At 36.9% G+C, this 16900-nt stretch overlaps 1 protein-coding gene across 1 annotated transcript in view; it reads left to right on the top strand.

The window, feature by feature from the left end:
* Positions 1-219: 219 nt before the first annotated feature.
* The window catches only part of LOC145780055 (sodium-dependent neutral amino acid transporter B(0)AT3-like), a 29054-nt gene continuing 12373 nt past the window's right edge, over positions 220-16900 (top strand). Inside the window, exons 1-5 of the mRNA XM_082591767.1 lie at positions 220-447; positions 2246-2350; positions 3302-3514; positions 4197-4332; positions 4791-4972. Coding sequence (XP_082447893.1) covers positions 319-447; positions 2246-2350; positions 3302-3514; positions 4197-4332; positions 4791-4972 — 765 coding nt within the window. The 5' untranslated portion in view covers positions 220-318. The remainder of the gene's footprint in view (positions 448-2245; positions 2351-3301; positions 3515-4196; positions 4333-4790; positions 4973-16900) is intronic.

The raw sequence follows: 16900 nt of genomic DNA, 5'->3' as shown, positions 1-16900 counted from the left end.
AAATATAGATCAAGTAGCACCTTCGAAACGCAAATAATATTAAAGAATAGAACAGTTTTACCACGCCTATGTGTTAATATTCTCATTTTATTGTGGCTAACAGAGTAACGTTAAGTAGCCTACAAAGTTTCCACCAAAACATGATGACTGCAAAATCTAACATTTTTATCCCGTCTCTGCAATCATAGTTTTAATCAAGCATTTTGTTTACACAGATAGCCTACTTTAACAGAACTTGAAAGCAACCGTATCGATATCATCTGTAAAGCGTAGCAAGTTAATCTCGCTGTGTTATCACGTACCAAACGAACACTAGCCATGGCTCACTTGAAGTTAAAAGAAAGGGAGCCACTCGGAACAGACTCAACAAATACTCTTGTGAACAACCAAGTTGAAGAGGATATAACACCCATGGATAATAACTACCTGTCAAACGAATATGTTCCAGTAAGTTTTGTGTGAAAATGCGCTTTTAAAATCCATGAAATAAACTTTCAAAGATGATTAAGTCGAGCTACAGTTTAAAGTTTAAACCACCCCTCTTCAATGAAATACGTGTGAATTGTTGTTTTGTAGTTTATACATGCGATTGTAGTTGACAGAGTGGGATATTCAAACGTGCCGTGTGAATTAATAATAATTTGTCTGTATACTTTTTTTCTGTGAAATATGACTTTTTCACTAATTTGTCTACGTGACAACGTGGTTTTGGTGATACCATCAATTTTAAGGCGAATTGAAAAACAGGATGTAGCAAGTTCACAAACAAGTTACATACAACAATGTAAAAACATTATTCTGCTTAGAGGCTGGGACCAACTGTAACGTAACTAACAACAGCCAACATAAAACACTTCATCTTGAAACATTTTTCCGTGTCTCACACCGAACCTACAAAAGAATGCGTTTGTACAATTAGAGCTACTGAAGCGTAAACGTCCTTTCATTCAAGCTTTGACTGTAATAAGATACTTATTTAACGTTCGCAGTGATAAAGTATGTTAATGCTGCCATACGTCTTTTTGTTGTTCTGGAATTATCGAAAAGACTATGGACCGTTCCTTGAACGCGAATAAAGATCAATCTGCGCTTTCCCACAACACGGTTTTATCTCTAGTTTTATCGTACACTAAATTGCATATCTGCCAAAGATTAATTATATTAGACTTTATTCAATTACAATGCGCAAGTTGGATGTGTATTACTATACGCTACGCTGGGCTTAATAGTTATTTTCAACGAGTAAACCCATTCTCAGCAGCGTAGTCTGTGCATGAAAAGTTGGTCTAAGTGTACAAACCTTCCTACACTCTCCGATCAATTTTATTTGTTCATTTACAGAAAAATTGATGTGTAAGAAAATTTAGGTTGTGGCCATGAATTAAACGTCACTACAATTGTTCATCGCATATGTCAAACCATTGTTTAACCACCTTTTGAGAAATACAGTAAAGCGCATTGAAGTGGGTATTTTTCAAAAACAAAAAAAAATGCATGGGCTTCGTATGCTTTCTTAAGTTTCCTTGTAAAGCATTTCGGAAAAGCCTGCCCTACAGGAAATATTTCTTCCTCACTGTATGGGCACTGGGCAGGATGGAGCTACTTTCGAGGGTTTTTTGAAACAGTTTGTTTGGTTGTATCGAGATTTTCCTCCATGAAAAGCACTGCAAAGTGAAACAAATAGAAATTTAAAAAACTACTGTTTTGCAAATTTCTCAAAGTCTTTGACTATTTGTATTACTGTTTGGAACACACGCAATAACAAGCTTAAATAATCGCGTTTTTTAGAATAATCTGAGTTGAAGCCAACCCACCGCAATCTGTATTGTGTTTTCTGCACTTGGAGTTTCGGTGCATTTGGTTTTCTGTTTTCTTTTTTGGTTTTTGTTTCGAAATGACGATGAAGTTGAACCGAAACTTCATTTATTTCCAAATAAAACCACGATAACAAAATGTCACTTCGAAATAACATTTGAAAATATATTTTCTTCCAAAATCATCAATAATTTTAAATATGATACGAATGTACTTGTACTTGTTCCTAATAAGACTGGGTTTAAAAACTTCCTCATCAAGAAATATTACCATCTGGCAGCTTACTGTGCAATTTAATTAAACATATTGTGGATTACAAAAATCCCATGTCGAGTTTCTAATATTGATTTGAACGATTTTTCAATGTCGAATTACATGCTGCTTACAAACCATCAAAATTAAATCTTATTTTATTATTATTATCTTAAAGGGAGTTGATGAAGATTCAAATTCCTCTACAGAATCTGTAGATAAGAAAAAGAGAGACGGGTGGGATAATAAGGTTCAATATCTTCTTGCACAAATCGGCTTTGCAGTAAGTATAAACCTTTTCCTGTTTCCAATTGAATTAAAGTTTTACTTCAAAACTACCGAGTAACTGCAAGTTGTTATGTTTAGTGTTCCAAATTAATTATTGTAGCAGGCCTAGATATGAAACCAGTCATTTTCTCGCTCTTCCAGTGTTCATGCCATCGAATCGTTCTCAAGGCAGTGCATTTGCATAAATGTGGTAAGAATCATGTTTTACTGACACATCCGCTGAAATTATCCATAAAAACACTGTCCAATTGTCAATTAAAGATAGGGTTCCGTGGAACTTCAAATAATGGGCTAGGAGCAGTGAAGCGAATACACATCAGAAAAAAATCAATTTACAGTTATCTGCTTACTCTGACAAAGTGCAACAATTAAGGCTGTTGCTTCTTTTATGTTGCACACAAGAAAAGATAATTACTGAACGAGGATATTGTCAAAAACATTAACAAAAATCAAAAATATGGATTATATGAGAATATGTACCAAGTGTCATTCTGAACGTTTGGCAACTTAAAAATGAACAAGAGGGGTTGCTCTTAGAACATCGGTTTAAACGTTTCAAGTACAATCCCCTTTACAACTGCAGTTGTTGTTTGGATAATATCTCCAGTCTCCAGCTGATACAGGAAAAGATTCTTTAGTTTTATTTATTTCAGGCTCGGTGGAGTCCTGGGCACATTAGTCCCACTTTGCATTGAAGTGTGGGGCGTGGCAAGGGCGTGTTTAATATTACCAGTTAGCAATATCTCTTATCAAGCATGAAGCAAAACATCTGTCTAGTTCAAGTGTTGTTATTGCTGTGCCGCTTTTTAAGAGGAGTCAACCTCCACAGACTTTCTTGGTCAGCATCATCGACAAAAAATGATCATTTTGTTGATTTTATAAATTCATTCAATGCTTATGTTAATATTTTATCAATGAATCATTATCAACTTCGGCTTTACATCAGGTTGGCTTGGGCAACGTGTGGAGGTTTCCCTATTTGTGCCAAAAAAACGGGGGAGGAGCTTTTCTCATTCCTTACATCATCATGTTGGTTGTGGAAGGAATTCCTCTGTTCTACATGGAGATTGCCATAGGTCAAAGGTTAAGAAGAGGAAGCGTCGGAGTTTGGAATCACATTCATCCTTATCTGGGAGGAGTTGGTGTGGCTAGCATGGTGGTAAGAAGTAATTATTTTGTCGATCTCTACATGGTCTTCACTTTGGAAATGATTGACAAGAAAAAGTATTTTTAAAATTGCATTTTCATTCTGCTTGTTGAAAAATGATTGATTGTTTGCAAACACAAGAACAATAAATTCTATTCTTTTTCTTCTTAAAAAAAAGTATTCATCGAATGACAATTTTCTTTCATCACACGAAGTTTGAAGTGATGTCTTTTATGATTTCATAAGGTAAATACAATAGTGATTTGTGGTTTGGGTTTTGTGATAATCCGCGCAGTAAAATTTGGAGAATGCCAGTGATGTCTCGTCTGGCAATGTACGGCAACCACTAATTATTATACATATGACTTCAATACAAATGGCAAGCTAGGACAATCATGTAATGATGAGCAAACTTGTAGTTTTCCATAGCATGAAGAGAAAAAGATTACCTGTAAACTATGGGCGTAGTTTTGATTAATTTTGTGATGTTTGAGATGACATTTTCGGCTATAAATCGGCGAACTCTGTGAAATATGTTATATTTTTAAAACCGTTTTTAATCAAACCCTGTCTATTGAAACCACTAGCATGTGACAAAAAAATGAACAGATTTATATAACTATCGCTTGGACTTTTTGTTGCTTTTTAAAAGGTAACAGCTTCTTTAAGTCGCATAACTGATACTTTATTTCAGGTATGTTTCCTGATTGCTTTGTACTATAATATGATCATAGCCTGGGCTTTCTTCTACTTTTTTAATTCCTTTCAAAGTCCTCTTCCATGGGCCAATTGCTCCAATTATCCCAAAGTTATAGTTGAGAACCAAACAGGTACTTCTGATTTTTTTTTTATCTTAATCAAGTTGAATAAATGTAGCCTATGTATGTATGTCTAGTTTTAACCAGGTGACGTCCCCGTTACCAAGAATGGCAAGATCCTCTTCCGCATGCCACAATCGCTTTTTTCATGTCTTTTTGAAGTCTGGCTTCCTTCGACTATCCAGGCGCAAAGCTAGCGCTCTTCTCAAAACATCATCTTCATCCCTCCTCAAAACATACCCATAGCTTACCACCTCACTCAATTAGTTCGCTTTCGCCAACGTATCAACATTCTCATTCAACTTAGCAAACCTGAAATAATATTCCTTGTTGTGACAGAAATTTACTTTTTGTGCTTTGACACAGCGCCCCTCATGAATTAAAATATTTTAAATTATTTCCCAGCGGTGAGGATTTGCATATAAATCATTGAAAATAATCTTGACAATGTTTTATTGTTTATTTTCAAGTTCCTTTAAAGGAGTGCGATGTCTCCAGTGCTACATCTTACTTCTGGTATCGGGATGCTTTGGACATATCTCCTTCAATCACAGAGCCTGGTCATGTTGTTTGGAGGATGTCTCTTGTTCTTGTGGTAGCTTGGATAGTCGTCTTCATAGGGATGTTTAAAGGAATCAAGTCGTCTGGAAAGGTGGATAGCCCAATACTTACGATATTATAGCTTGCTTTCAGCGTTTTTTACTTTTCTTTCACAATAACCCAATATACTGTAGAGCCCACAGCGGATGCAAAAACAAGAAAGCAAAATTTGCACAAAAGTTACAATTCCACTTACATTTCGATTTAGTTTGCAATTAAAAACTGTTACTGCAAAACTTTTACGATCCGCAATCAAAATTTACGATCCTTTATTTTGAGCCTTTTGTTACCTTGATGGATTGTAGGAATCTTTACCGTGGATTGAGAAAGTCTTCGTTATAACTTCAATGTTGTTTTAGCCTTGATATTGAAGTTAGATGGATCAAAAGTTTACAAACATTACACCTTTAACAAGTATCATTATCAGATAGCCTGCTGAGTCCCCAGTAGGGATCCTTGCGGCAGCCCATATAAATCAAAAATTAAGTTTAAACAAACCTTTTGTAAATGGACAGCGCATGTGAGAGCCACATCTTTGTAGCATTCTGTCTGTAAAAAAAGTGTAGGACTTTAGTGATGAGTCCGACCGAGTACCACCCAAGAAGTTAACGTTGAACCTCAACTATGACAGTTTGTTATAAATTTTCCAGTAAATGTTTTAGATTAATACGTTTTAACAACTCGAAGCAGGATGTTTAACATATGATTGCTACTTGAAATGGGCTGTCTCGATTGCATTGTTTAACATAAGTGTAGATTTATAATCCATATTTTCCTCTTTTCTCAATTGGATGTTAAAGGACGTTGAACTAATGCTTAACCATGTTTTAGCTGGTGGTTCAAATTGGCATATAGCCTACTTGACTGCAATTGACATACCTTCGCTTTTCAAAGTATCTATAAGTGGCCACTCCCACGTAGCACCAGGGGGTAATGCAGCACATATTGGCTGAATCTGACTTTGACGACAAAGTGTACAAATTCCACAGATGTTTCAGTTGGTTTTATTTCAACAAAGTTACAAACCACACTGCATTAGATCACTAACGTTGCTTGCCCAACAAGAAAAATCCGCACAAAATATCGCTCTCTGGTGCTTGCAAGACAGACTTTGACATCACCAGTTAAAACATTCAAACTAATCCCAATCTGTTCTTGAAAGGATTTAAATTTTAAATGGCTCTCCAAACAGTGGTTAAAGTTGCCTTAATCCTTACTGTAAACATCGCAAATAGACGTTGATTTTGCCATCGAAGTATCTCCTCATGATGGTGAAGTGTAAGCAGTCAATGTTTAATCGAAATGAGAATCACGGTAATCACCTGAGTTTTGTTTGTAAACAAGATTTAGTCTACTACGGGTTATGCGACGTCATTTGTTTTGGCATAGATAACCCAAACAAGCTCTATTGAAATGATTAAACAAGAAAATAAACACAATTCACATTGAACCATATTGCAGGCGATTAGGATTTTGCTTTTTTTTTCTTCAATTGATTTGTTTTGACTTCCTGTTCGTTTTGTTTTGATAATATTTGCAGATATATATGACAAAACAACAACAAAGCAATCTGCATACCTTGACAGATTGATGAAAACACCTTTGATCTCTAGGGCAATTTGTTGTAGCCCCGGCCATGGAAACAATTTAATAACGTAGGTGTCTCGATGTGGGACACCGTTCCACTGTACGATAAGCAGGACCTACTCTCAAAGGAGGCTAGATATTTTCCCCTTCAACTTCAGAATCAATATCATACCTAATAAACCTTATTCATTCTTTAGCATGCAATCGCCGTATAATTTAATATTAGGCCTACTCCCTACTCATATCACACAACGTTTGTCCTGTGCAAAGTCTTGTCTCAAAATCGATCTATTGTGGTAAAAGTCTTGCAAGACCCTCTTGGTTTCGCAAATGCCGACAAATTTACTTGATCTGACCAACTGTGGACTTACCAAGCAGCCTATTCCGCAGCAGTTTAAACTGTTCAAGCAAGTCCTACAAGTACTAGCAGTGAATTTTTTAGTTCCATGCAAAATGAAATTTGTTATTTGGCTCATCAGTGTGACAAATAAATAGGCTACTGTGCTTGCTAGCCTGCAGCGACATTACAAACACATTAGGTCTAGGGTAAGTCATTGCAAGAATGACAACTCGTTTTTGCCAGAATTTTTTTGGTTAGGTAACTTAGGTTGACAGGACAGGCACTGAGTTATTATTTACACAGCATTGTTAGCCACTACCCTATCATGTGTGAATACCGTAGTCTACGGTATTCAGTCCGTAGTACTCCTCAAACCGCAGACAGACCCACTGATTTAAAATAACCCACCAAAGGTGTGGCTTGAACAGAATGGAGTTATAATATAGTTTCTGCAGCGGGTGTGATTGTGATGATTGTTTGTTGCGTCATACGGCGGGCATCGTGTTGACAGGGTCCCTTCGGATCAACTCTATAAATAATTCATTGATCTTCGCTTCCCTAACGACTATTGATTGTTTAAATTCTTACGCAGGCGCGCTGGTCTGTATCAAGTTTCACTAGAATTGTTTATTTAAGAGCAAGTACGTTGGCAGCCTACATAGACGAAAATACAGTTACGAACTCTGTTTTCGGTTCATGTTACGAAACCCATTCATAAAATCTGGAGCTGAGAGTAAACTGCTCCCAAGCCTATGCGTTGTAACTGAGCGGATGAGCAGGAAATACGTCATGTCTGTATAACCAATCAATCATAGACATTCTGTAGTAACCTACTGTACCACACTATATGGCCTACTAGGGATTTTGACTCTAAAGCTGGAAGAAAAGGGCGACGTGGAATTGAGCTTCGTGAAACTGAAATCTGATTTATATTTGTAGTTATTTAAATCGAATGCCTCATGCAATCTAAAATCTTAAGATCCTCTTAAAATTTCTTGAGCCGTTTTGCGATGGCGTTTTTATATTAATCCCTTTAGATTATAAATTACACAATGGATTCATTTGACCTTTCGTTCACAAAAACTAAGTTATAAACAAATTGCTGTAATTTAGCATTACGACATGTAAAAGTGACGGTTCGGTCCAACAAACAATATTCTAAAAAGTGACCGTGGAAGCTATAAGCATGCTTATGTGGCTATTTTCCGAAATCTGAATATCCTATAGCAACGCAAATGATCTTGCCACGTACTCACTACTCAGCCCATGTTGCAAATCAGCCGTTTTTTTACATTGAACCTATGTAAAAAACGGTTGCTATGTTGTCTGGGAGGATTACAAGTTGACAGCAGTAGTCGTTAATCTCGGCTCCTGATGTCAGTCATACAAGTTCATAGGCACTTTTGCGGTTTCATTGTTTGAAAGAACTTTTGGCTGCGTAGCCGAGTGATGAGAACGTCTGCGCGACGTTCGAAAGACGTGGGTTCGACACCGCTCCAGAGCACGCGGCTGTGTCTCGGCAAAGACACTTAACCCTTTGCTTTTCAACGTTTTTTTGGAAGTTAACTGCTCAAGGGGGGGCCATTTTTGGATCAAATTCAATCAGCTGTTACGAGTTATCCGCTGATGCTATTTCAACAGAAGTTGCACTGGTGTGAAAGCAAATCATTTGTCCATAAGTTTGAAAACTCATTATTTTAAAATTTTATATGTTAAACTTGATATTTCAATTTTTGCAAAGGTACCTAAAAACGACAATTTTGATTTAACTTGCCGCCTTTAATTAACCGTGCTAATCCGATTTCATGCAAACTTCTAAATAACAAAGAGCTCGATCGAACGCACGAAGTGTGTGTGCGGTGTGCCGAATCATTGCATTGATTAGAATTTACGACTTGCGAGCAAATCTTATTGTAAGCTACTCAGTACTCACTGATTCTAAAATAGATACAATCAGAGTAATATTGTTACACGAATTTGAAAAAAACAAAACTGCGTTTGTTGTCTTACATTTTTGTCCTAAACTAATGCATTCCGAAACTCATGGCTAGCTTCTAGTTTTATGGAACCAAATTTCTCATAAGTAACACCTTAGCCTGCTTGAATAGCTGTTTACATCTTCGTTTGTGTATTTTAGGTCTACAATTGAGTTTGTAGTATGAATATTTTTAGTAGAGAGAAGACAATTGAACAAGTTGTTGAAATAATCTGAAATTTCTAAGTTCAAATTAGGTGCTTTTGAAATTGTGGATTTGTGTCAAGTCGCATCACAAATATCATGCAGGCCACATCATAAGTCATTTCGCTTACGAGTGTTTATAAACATGACTCATAAATTACATCCACAAAAAATACAGCATTTACATCAACAAAGCTAAGTTCGAAGCTCACTTTTTATTGAAGATTGTGTCAATCAATTTGAAAATACATTTTTAGTCCGCCAGCGTCGAAATAATGCAACAGCGAATTGAGGAACATGCGTAAACAAAGGAAATGTGAAATAACCCACAGTCAGCAAATCTACATAAATTTAACGTTTACAAATGTTGAATCAATGTAAAAGGACTGGATTGCTGACTGGGTCCTTATTGTTTGAAGCACTAAAAATACGCGTAAAAGCGACAACGTCAGCAAGGCAGTGATTATGTTTCTGGCCAAAAAAAAAATAACGTTTGACTTCAAAGATAAAAATGATTATAACGAAGCTTCAAAGTTTGTCGTAAAACATTTTACTGAGATACAATAAACATAATCATTTTGTGCCAGATTGTGAGAAGACTTCCTAGATTCTTTCCAACCATTTGCATGATTGCAAATTATTTTCTATAACTTTACATTGCTAAAAAATGGCTTCTTTGTTGAAACAACGTGGCTACAATTCTATAAAAAATTCTTAGGCCTACTACATTGAAGTAATGAAATTTTTTTTGTGATTTTGCTGATGACGTTTTACAATATCCGAGAAGTAAAAAATAATAATGATGAATTATTTTACAAAACCGTGGTTTGCAAGTGCTTCACAAAAAATTGTTGGGGGAAAATTTACTATTAGACGTAAAACGTTTGTAAAAGAAATTTGTCGGTTTACGTATTTATAATGTTTATTGCGCTGTTATCGAATTATAAACTGCCTGTAGGCTATTGTCTACCTTTGTGGTTGCCGGCCAGCTTAGAGCAGCATGCAAACTAAGCGTTTATGGTATTTGCATCGTGTTATGATTCTCGAAAATTTCCCACAAGGTCTTTATTTTTATCGTGATATTTTGTGCCTCTTCTGTCCTAAACTTGAAGTTATTGTGCAGCACTATCCACATCGGTTTTTAGACTCAGTCTTCATTGAAAATCTTTTGTGTGGTGCATCATTTCAAATAGTGTCTTTCCCTAAACTGTTACACAAATCGCCCAGAACCAGGTTGATTATTATGTATCTTACAGCAGTTGAGAGCCCGTTATTGTATGTGTGGAATTATTAGATGTCTGACTAAATTCATGCCAAAGTCGAGCAAATTCTGCTTTCGGGATCCTTGCCGTTATTTACTGTATTTTTTGTTGATAAGTTTAGGCAGCATTTTTCCAAGATAAATGAAGACATCGGTATTGTTCGTCACTTAGATTTAGTTTTCTCAGCATTATTTATTCATTCTTTGATCCACTAGTTTGTCCCACTTTTGGTATAATCGGATCGTTTATAAATGGCGGGTCTTCACAATAGCCGGCCTCTTATACATTGGCGCAACGTATTCAGATGTTGAATCAATGATGAAGAAAGCTGATTTGTTGTTTGTCTTATGTGACGCCTAAATTTATGCCTCGTCTACAGTACAAAATATTTTGTAATGTACATTGTGTACATTGTACATTTTGTTTGTAGGCCTACATTACAAAATATTTTGTAATGTAGATGAGGCATTATCATCTTTATTTTGCGCTTTTTGGAACAAAACACAGTGCACTGTGAAACAAAAATACAGGACATAACAACAAGTAGGCGACATAAAGCAGTGAAGGGACGCCATCGAGTTAGCTGCTACGTGCAAATGGAGCCTATCTCATAATTTTGAGTGTATCTCACAATTACTGTTTGCAAAAACGCTATTTCTCCGGCTTCTCCCAAAAGCATTTGCAGTGATACATTTCCTCAATTGCAAGTTTTGTCAATGAGAGCATTTCCATAGAACGTTTATTTCGAAACCAGGTTTTCGTGTCTTTATCCAAGAAAAGATTTCTTATTGTAACGTTTTTTATTCGTCAATGAATATTATCTGCTTGAAACAACTGTTTTGAATAGTTTGTGGCCTCCATAGCCTACTATTTTGATCGTGGATTGCTATTCTTCTTTGTAGAGCTGATAACGCAAAAAAGCTTGCTATTATTGTTTCTAATTAACAGCTTTGCGATCACTGGCTTTTCTTTGTAGCATAAGAAATAACGCGCTTTGTATTATTGAGGTCAAACCAAACAAAAGAAAGCAAGAGGATGCTTCTCTCTGCTCGCGCATATCGATGCACGAAGCAATTATGAGCTTATGGCTTGTCATCGCAATGTAATCCATTTCACGCTTTGCTGGAAGTTAGCTAGAAATAGCAAAAATTCACCAAAATCTTGAATTTACAAGAAAACTACACAACTTTTAGCATCAAATTTAATATCATCAGATCCGCCTGGCAATTTTAGGAAAAGTCAAGAAAAACCAAGTGCATGGCGTTACTGTGCTTCAAATAATTAAAGGAAATATGAGGGGGGGGCCAAATCTGGCCTCCCTTTGAGGAGCAAAGTGTTAATGCCAAGCCAAAATAAGGGGAGCAGCTGGCTCGAAGACTATATGTTACTTCGCTGCTTCCTGTCTTCTGTTGTATCGCATCTGTGATCGGAGTGTTACGTATGTTATCGCAATGAGCGCAAATAGAGGCATCATTATTACTTTGGTAAGTTGAACAAAACGGTTGCCTGGGTTTGCATCCTGTTAGAGTTTAGTAAACACAAAGCAACTTACATATACGCTTAGTTTGATGAAAGCTTCCTTACAGAACTTACCTGTCTGAAGGTAAAAAAAGCGTCAAAAGTGTAAATCCGCTTTTCGTCTTTACGGCTCCTGTATTTTTGTTGACATGGCTTTTACGGAATTAGTTTTCTTGGAAATGATCCCATCCCCTGTAGAAAACGAGCATCAAATCTCCCTTTCGTGTGATCGTTATTGCGCTCCGTGATTTCCCTTTCCTTTCTTGTTTTCTTTTAATTTCATAAACTTTCTTCTTGTTGAATCACACCAGGAAGTCCATTGTTGATGGATGAAAGCGCACCACGTCTTGGGTATGACTAGTTTTCGTTGTCATTGTTCGTAATCACGTGACGCTAGTCGGCGTAACAGTAAAATAGTCTTAGCGTGGAAAAATTGTTGTTTCGTCATCATTTTATCGTCGCGAGATACGAAAGACGCTTTAGCTGGCTGGGAAGAGTTTTGTTTTCAACAAACTGTTGGCTTTTGGCTACATTGTTTCAACGACTGTGGAAAGTTTCGTGTTATCAGCATTGTTTCGCAAAAGGGGAGTCCCCACCAATCAAGCGATAACTTTATCAAACTGGCTGTCTGGCGATAGACAAACGAATATGCAACAACACGCACATTGAAATGACATTAAAACACATCCAGCTTATGAAAAATCCATGGTTAGCAAACTGTCAGTTGCACCTGCAGACAAGTTATCAAACTCGCAGCGAGCTCCAAGAACTCTATCACTGTCAAACAACTGGAAATATTGTCGGCTGACTTCTCTTTTCTCGGTTTAGAGTCTGAACTACAGTGTACACGTCATGTTTCTGAGCCTGGTTAGTAGCTAAAACTACATGTGACCACTTGCTGATACCAATATCATCAAAGCATTCATTCGTTTTAAGCACAAATCCGTTTCTCAACTGTTTCCAGTAAATTGTTGTTGCCACTCCTTGGCAGATATATTTTTCAATCATCTCAATATCTTGAAGCGTTGTTTCTGTTGTTGTTTGTCACTTTTCGTGACTGACTCACTACCGAGAAGTTGACAACACAAGTAAGCAGCTGCAGAATACTTTTTAACGTTAAAAAAAACTAAATTTTTTATGTCATAATCTTGGGTGATATGAGGCCTAGCATCGTTCAGTATAAAAGTGGCCTGCTATCTGTGAATGACTGGCCAGAAAAAAGCAATTCAAAACAATACAAGCTGAACCTATTTATAGTAGGACAGCGACTTTTGGTTTCAAGTTTGGAGAAATATTGATTTGTTTTTGTCAAGCTATATGATTCTGCATAAGTGATAACACTGTTAACACATATAGGTTTGTTGTCTCAAATATATTTTCTACTGGGTTCCACTATCCTGTATTCAAGAGGGTTCAGGGAGGCCTGGACCAGTGCCGGTCTTAGGGTATTTCGGGCCCTGTGCGGAATATGCTTTGCGGGCCCCAATGACAATAATCCAATTCAGTAGCGTAGCTAGGTACTTTGAAAGGGGAAGGGTGGTGGTGGCAGCGTGATCGCCGAAGGCGACAACCAGCGGCGGGGGTCTGGGGGCCTCCCCCAGAAAATTTTGAAAAATTACTTTGAATTTGGGGCATTCTGAGAGCATGTTCAACAAAAATTTAGGTATGAATATTACTGTAAAATGGTGCTGTCCGGTGGCATAGCAAAAGGATAAGATCATGCTTTCTTTGGCATTTTTCGGAAATAAAGCTATGTCTCTATGTTGAGTCTGGATGCAACCTATTTCGTCCCCTGAAAAATTCGTGCCCTGAAATCGTGTAACAAAATTAAATTTCGACCTATTTCGTCTCCTGAAAAGATCGAGAAATTTTGAAATGTTTGCGGCAACTCCGAGTAGCGACTTCGGCTATGTCGTTTTTTTTCTCGATCGTTTCAGGGTACGAAATGTTCAGGTGACGAAATAGGTTGAATTCGTTGAGTCTCTATGTTTTCTTGTTGCTAATTCCTTTGTTGAATTCACTTGTTGAATTTTTGCTTTGAAAATAACAAAATTAATGCATTTTCTGAGTAAATTGCGGGCCCCCTAATTTGCGGGCCCTGTGCAATCGCACGGTTTGCACATCCCAAAGACCGGCACTGCCTGGACCATAGGAGCTCGGGAACGAAGAAACCCTGGCGCCGCGAATTCTTTGGGTATAGAGGGTGGTTCTTAAAAATGTCTTGATTGGAGCCTTAAAGTTTGATTGATATGGGCACAAATTATCCTTTCAACGGCCCTGTCAGTGCCATATTACCGAAACAAGTGCTCAATAATAAGTGTTAACCCTCTACTAACATTTTACCTTTGCTTGGTAGCTGGTGCTACGTTTTTGTCTTGGGCATGTTTACGAGAAATTATAAAATGGCCAGATTTAATCTAAGCTATATTTAAAAAAAAAGATTTTAAGAACAGGGTACAGGGTATCATACATATTGTAAAAAAAAACACCGTAATGCTTGTGTGCAAGCTGTCGAAATTATTTGCCCTGAAGATTTATTGTTATGTTGCAAGCTGTATGTGTTTGTTCTGTTTTTACATTCATTCGAATAATAATGTCATACCAATTAGTTTTTTCAATTGTTTAAAAATTGAATTTTTTGAACTGATTCAAAGATCCCTTAGGTCTGTGCTGTGAATACAAAATTCCATAAAAAGCTCGAGATTTGTTTGAAAGTTGCTCAATACTTGAAGACAACGCCCCTTTTTCGATGTGATTTTAAAACCAGCGTGAACTGTGATGCCAGTTCAACTTGTTAAGTCTCAAGAGACACAGAGTGCTAGTTTCTATTGGTAATACCCTGCCACGGAGTTGAGTTGAAATACTGTATGTTGTCGAGAAATTCAAATGCTTCAGTCAATGACACTTCAAAAACGTTTAGAATGTTGATTACTACAAACCTTCAACCACTTTATCAACATTCCACCTCTATTCGTGGCTAAAGTCGTGACAATAAATTTTACTGCTCTGTTTGAAGAATTTATAACTGTATAGAATTTAGTAGTTTTTTTAAATCACCATTACCCAGAGAGCAAATTCGTCATTTTTACATTGATTCAACTTCTGCAGACGTTGAATCAATGTAGAAATGGCGGATTTTGCTGTCTGGTTTTGGAAAATGACGTCATTTCGCGTTGGTGGTCGACGGTTAGTTTTTGAATGAACTGGCAGCACCACATACAGGAAAACTACAAAACGACGGTACTTACTTACAATTTTCGTTCAGTTGCGTTGGTGCTGAGTTTTGGTAATTATGCCTCGCAGCACTTTTTGCCCTTCAATAACTTGCTCGAGGCTTCATTGCTAATAAAAAGTTGCCAAATTTACGTGGGCAACTTTTTTCTGTCTGGGGCAATGCAATAAGCTTTCTTGCTAAAGATATTTGTTTCGGAAAAAAATGTGAATCACTGAAGAACTACAGTAGTTATTATCTGTCTGCGGTACCAATTCGCCTGAAGGAAAATGTAATTTCGACGTAGTAACAAAGGCTAAACACGCAAAGAATGTGTTTGTGCAAGTTCACAAACCGTAGAATTTCCCGAATTCTAATATTGTCACACAATCCTGTCTTTATCCTTGATGCTGACGTCATGTCGACTATCACAATCGCAGCGATGACATCAGACATTCCATCTCTATCATGTTCTCATGGTACCGTAAGCACGAAGCATAAATTTGAAAATATAGCCATCAAAACGACGAGAAATCAGCCCCATAGAATAACGACTAAGACAAAATTGTATCAGCTTATATTTGTGCAGATGCCCACTGAAAATGGTGATTACACAAAGTATTTTCCTAGTTTTGTACAGTATGTTATTGCACATGTGTGATACGTTTAAAAATCACTTAGGTCCAGTGTCAACACTAGAAACAACGCTAGTAGGTCATAGCTATGCCAAGACAATTTTAGTGCCACAATTAATAAAAACAAAACTTTTCCATATAATTGGCAGCTTACAACACTTACCTCCAATTTTTGAGCTTTCATACAGTTTGATAACCTAAATATTTCTAAAGTTGTAGAGTGGGCGCGCGAAATCGGCCTACCAAATACCACAGACAATGAGATCCTGTTTTTAACCTTATTGTTATCGTGACAGCGACCGACGTCGTGACGTAAACGCCTCAAGTAACAAGCTCAAGTTCTAAAAAAGCAGTGACGGAAAAAGCTGGCGATGAAGCGCTTTGTGACGTTTTGACTAAAAATACTCGTAATCTGTAAGCTACGACTTTTGTGGATAAAAGATAAAAATCTACAAAATATCCAGACTAAACGCATGAGTTTTTGTGCCATCTTGAAAGATTGAGGATTTCGGTCATGGTTCAAAGAATTTGTTTTATCTTTTTGTCTGCTCGTCTGATGACTCGCAAGAATTCGACAAACACGTGGTTACTGGTTTTGAATTTGTGCATGCAAATTACAAAGTCCTGGCCGTTTTTTTTCTGTGTGTGTATGACAGGTGTTGAAGAGAAAAACATGGATGTGTGTGGGCTTCCCCCAGAAAAATTACATTTAATTTGGTGCATTCCTAGCGTATTTTCAGCTCTAAATCGTGATGAAAAGTTAAGATAAAACTTTCGTGTTTTTAACCTTAGAAAATTAGATTTATCTGCAAACCAGATGCCTCCACCAAAAGAGCCATACATGGCTCGTGAGCCATTGATTTCAGACCTTTAGTTTATTCTACACTCCGCCTAATAAAGCATAAAAACAACGTAAAACTTGGATATCAATATGGTAGTTTTAGGTCTTTTTGAATACACAACCGTTTTCTTAACAACTGCCAAATTCCGCCCATTCCACAGATCTATTGAATTCATCTTTCAATCAAGTTTTACTTAAAATCTATTATTCACTCAAAATCAGTGGCCTCATTCTTACTCAGCATATTTCTGCACAAACAGATGCTTTACTTTTACATCAATTTAACATTGTGGGGTATTGAATCGTCATAAGTTTACTGGGTTTTCTTTTAGGTATTTGGCATTGTTAAATGTTTACTTATTAGGGTCCCTTAGTGATATATCTTGAAGAAAGTGACGCACAGCAAA

Source organism: Aplidium turbinatum, chromosome 11, assembly GCF_918807975.1.
Source record: "Aplidium turbinatum chromosome 11, kaAplTurb1.1, whole genome shotgun sequence".
Lineage (NCBI taxonomy): Eukaryota > Metazoa > Chordata > Ascidiacea > Aplousobranchia > Polyclinidae > Aplidium > Aplidium turbinatum.
The sequence above is the reverse complement of the archived record's forward strand: the minus strand, read 5'-3'. Positions and strand labels throughout refer to the sequence as shown.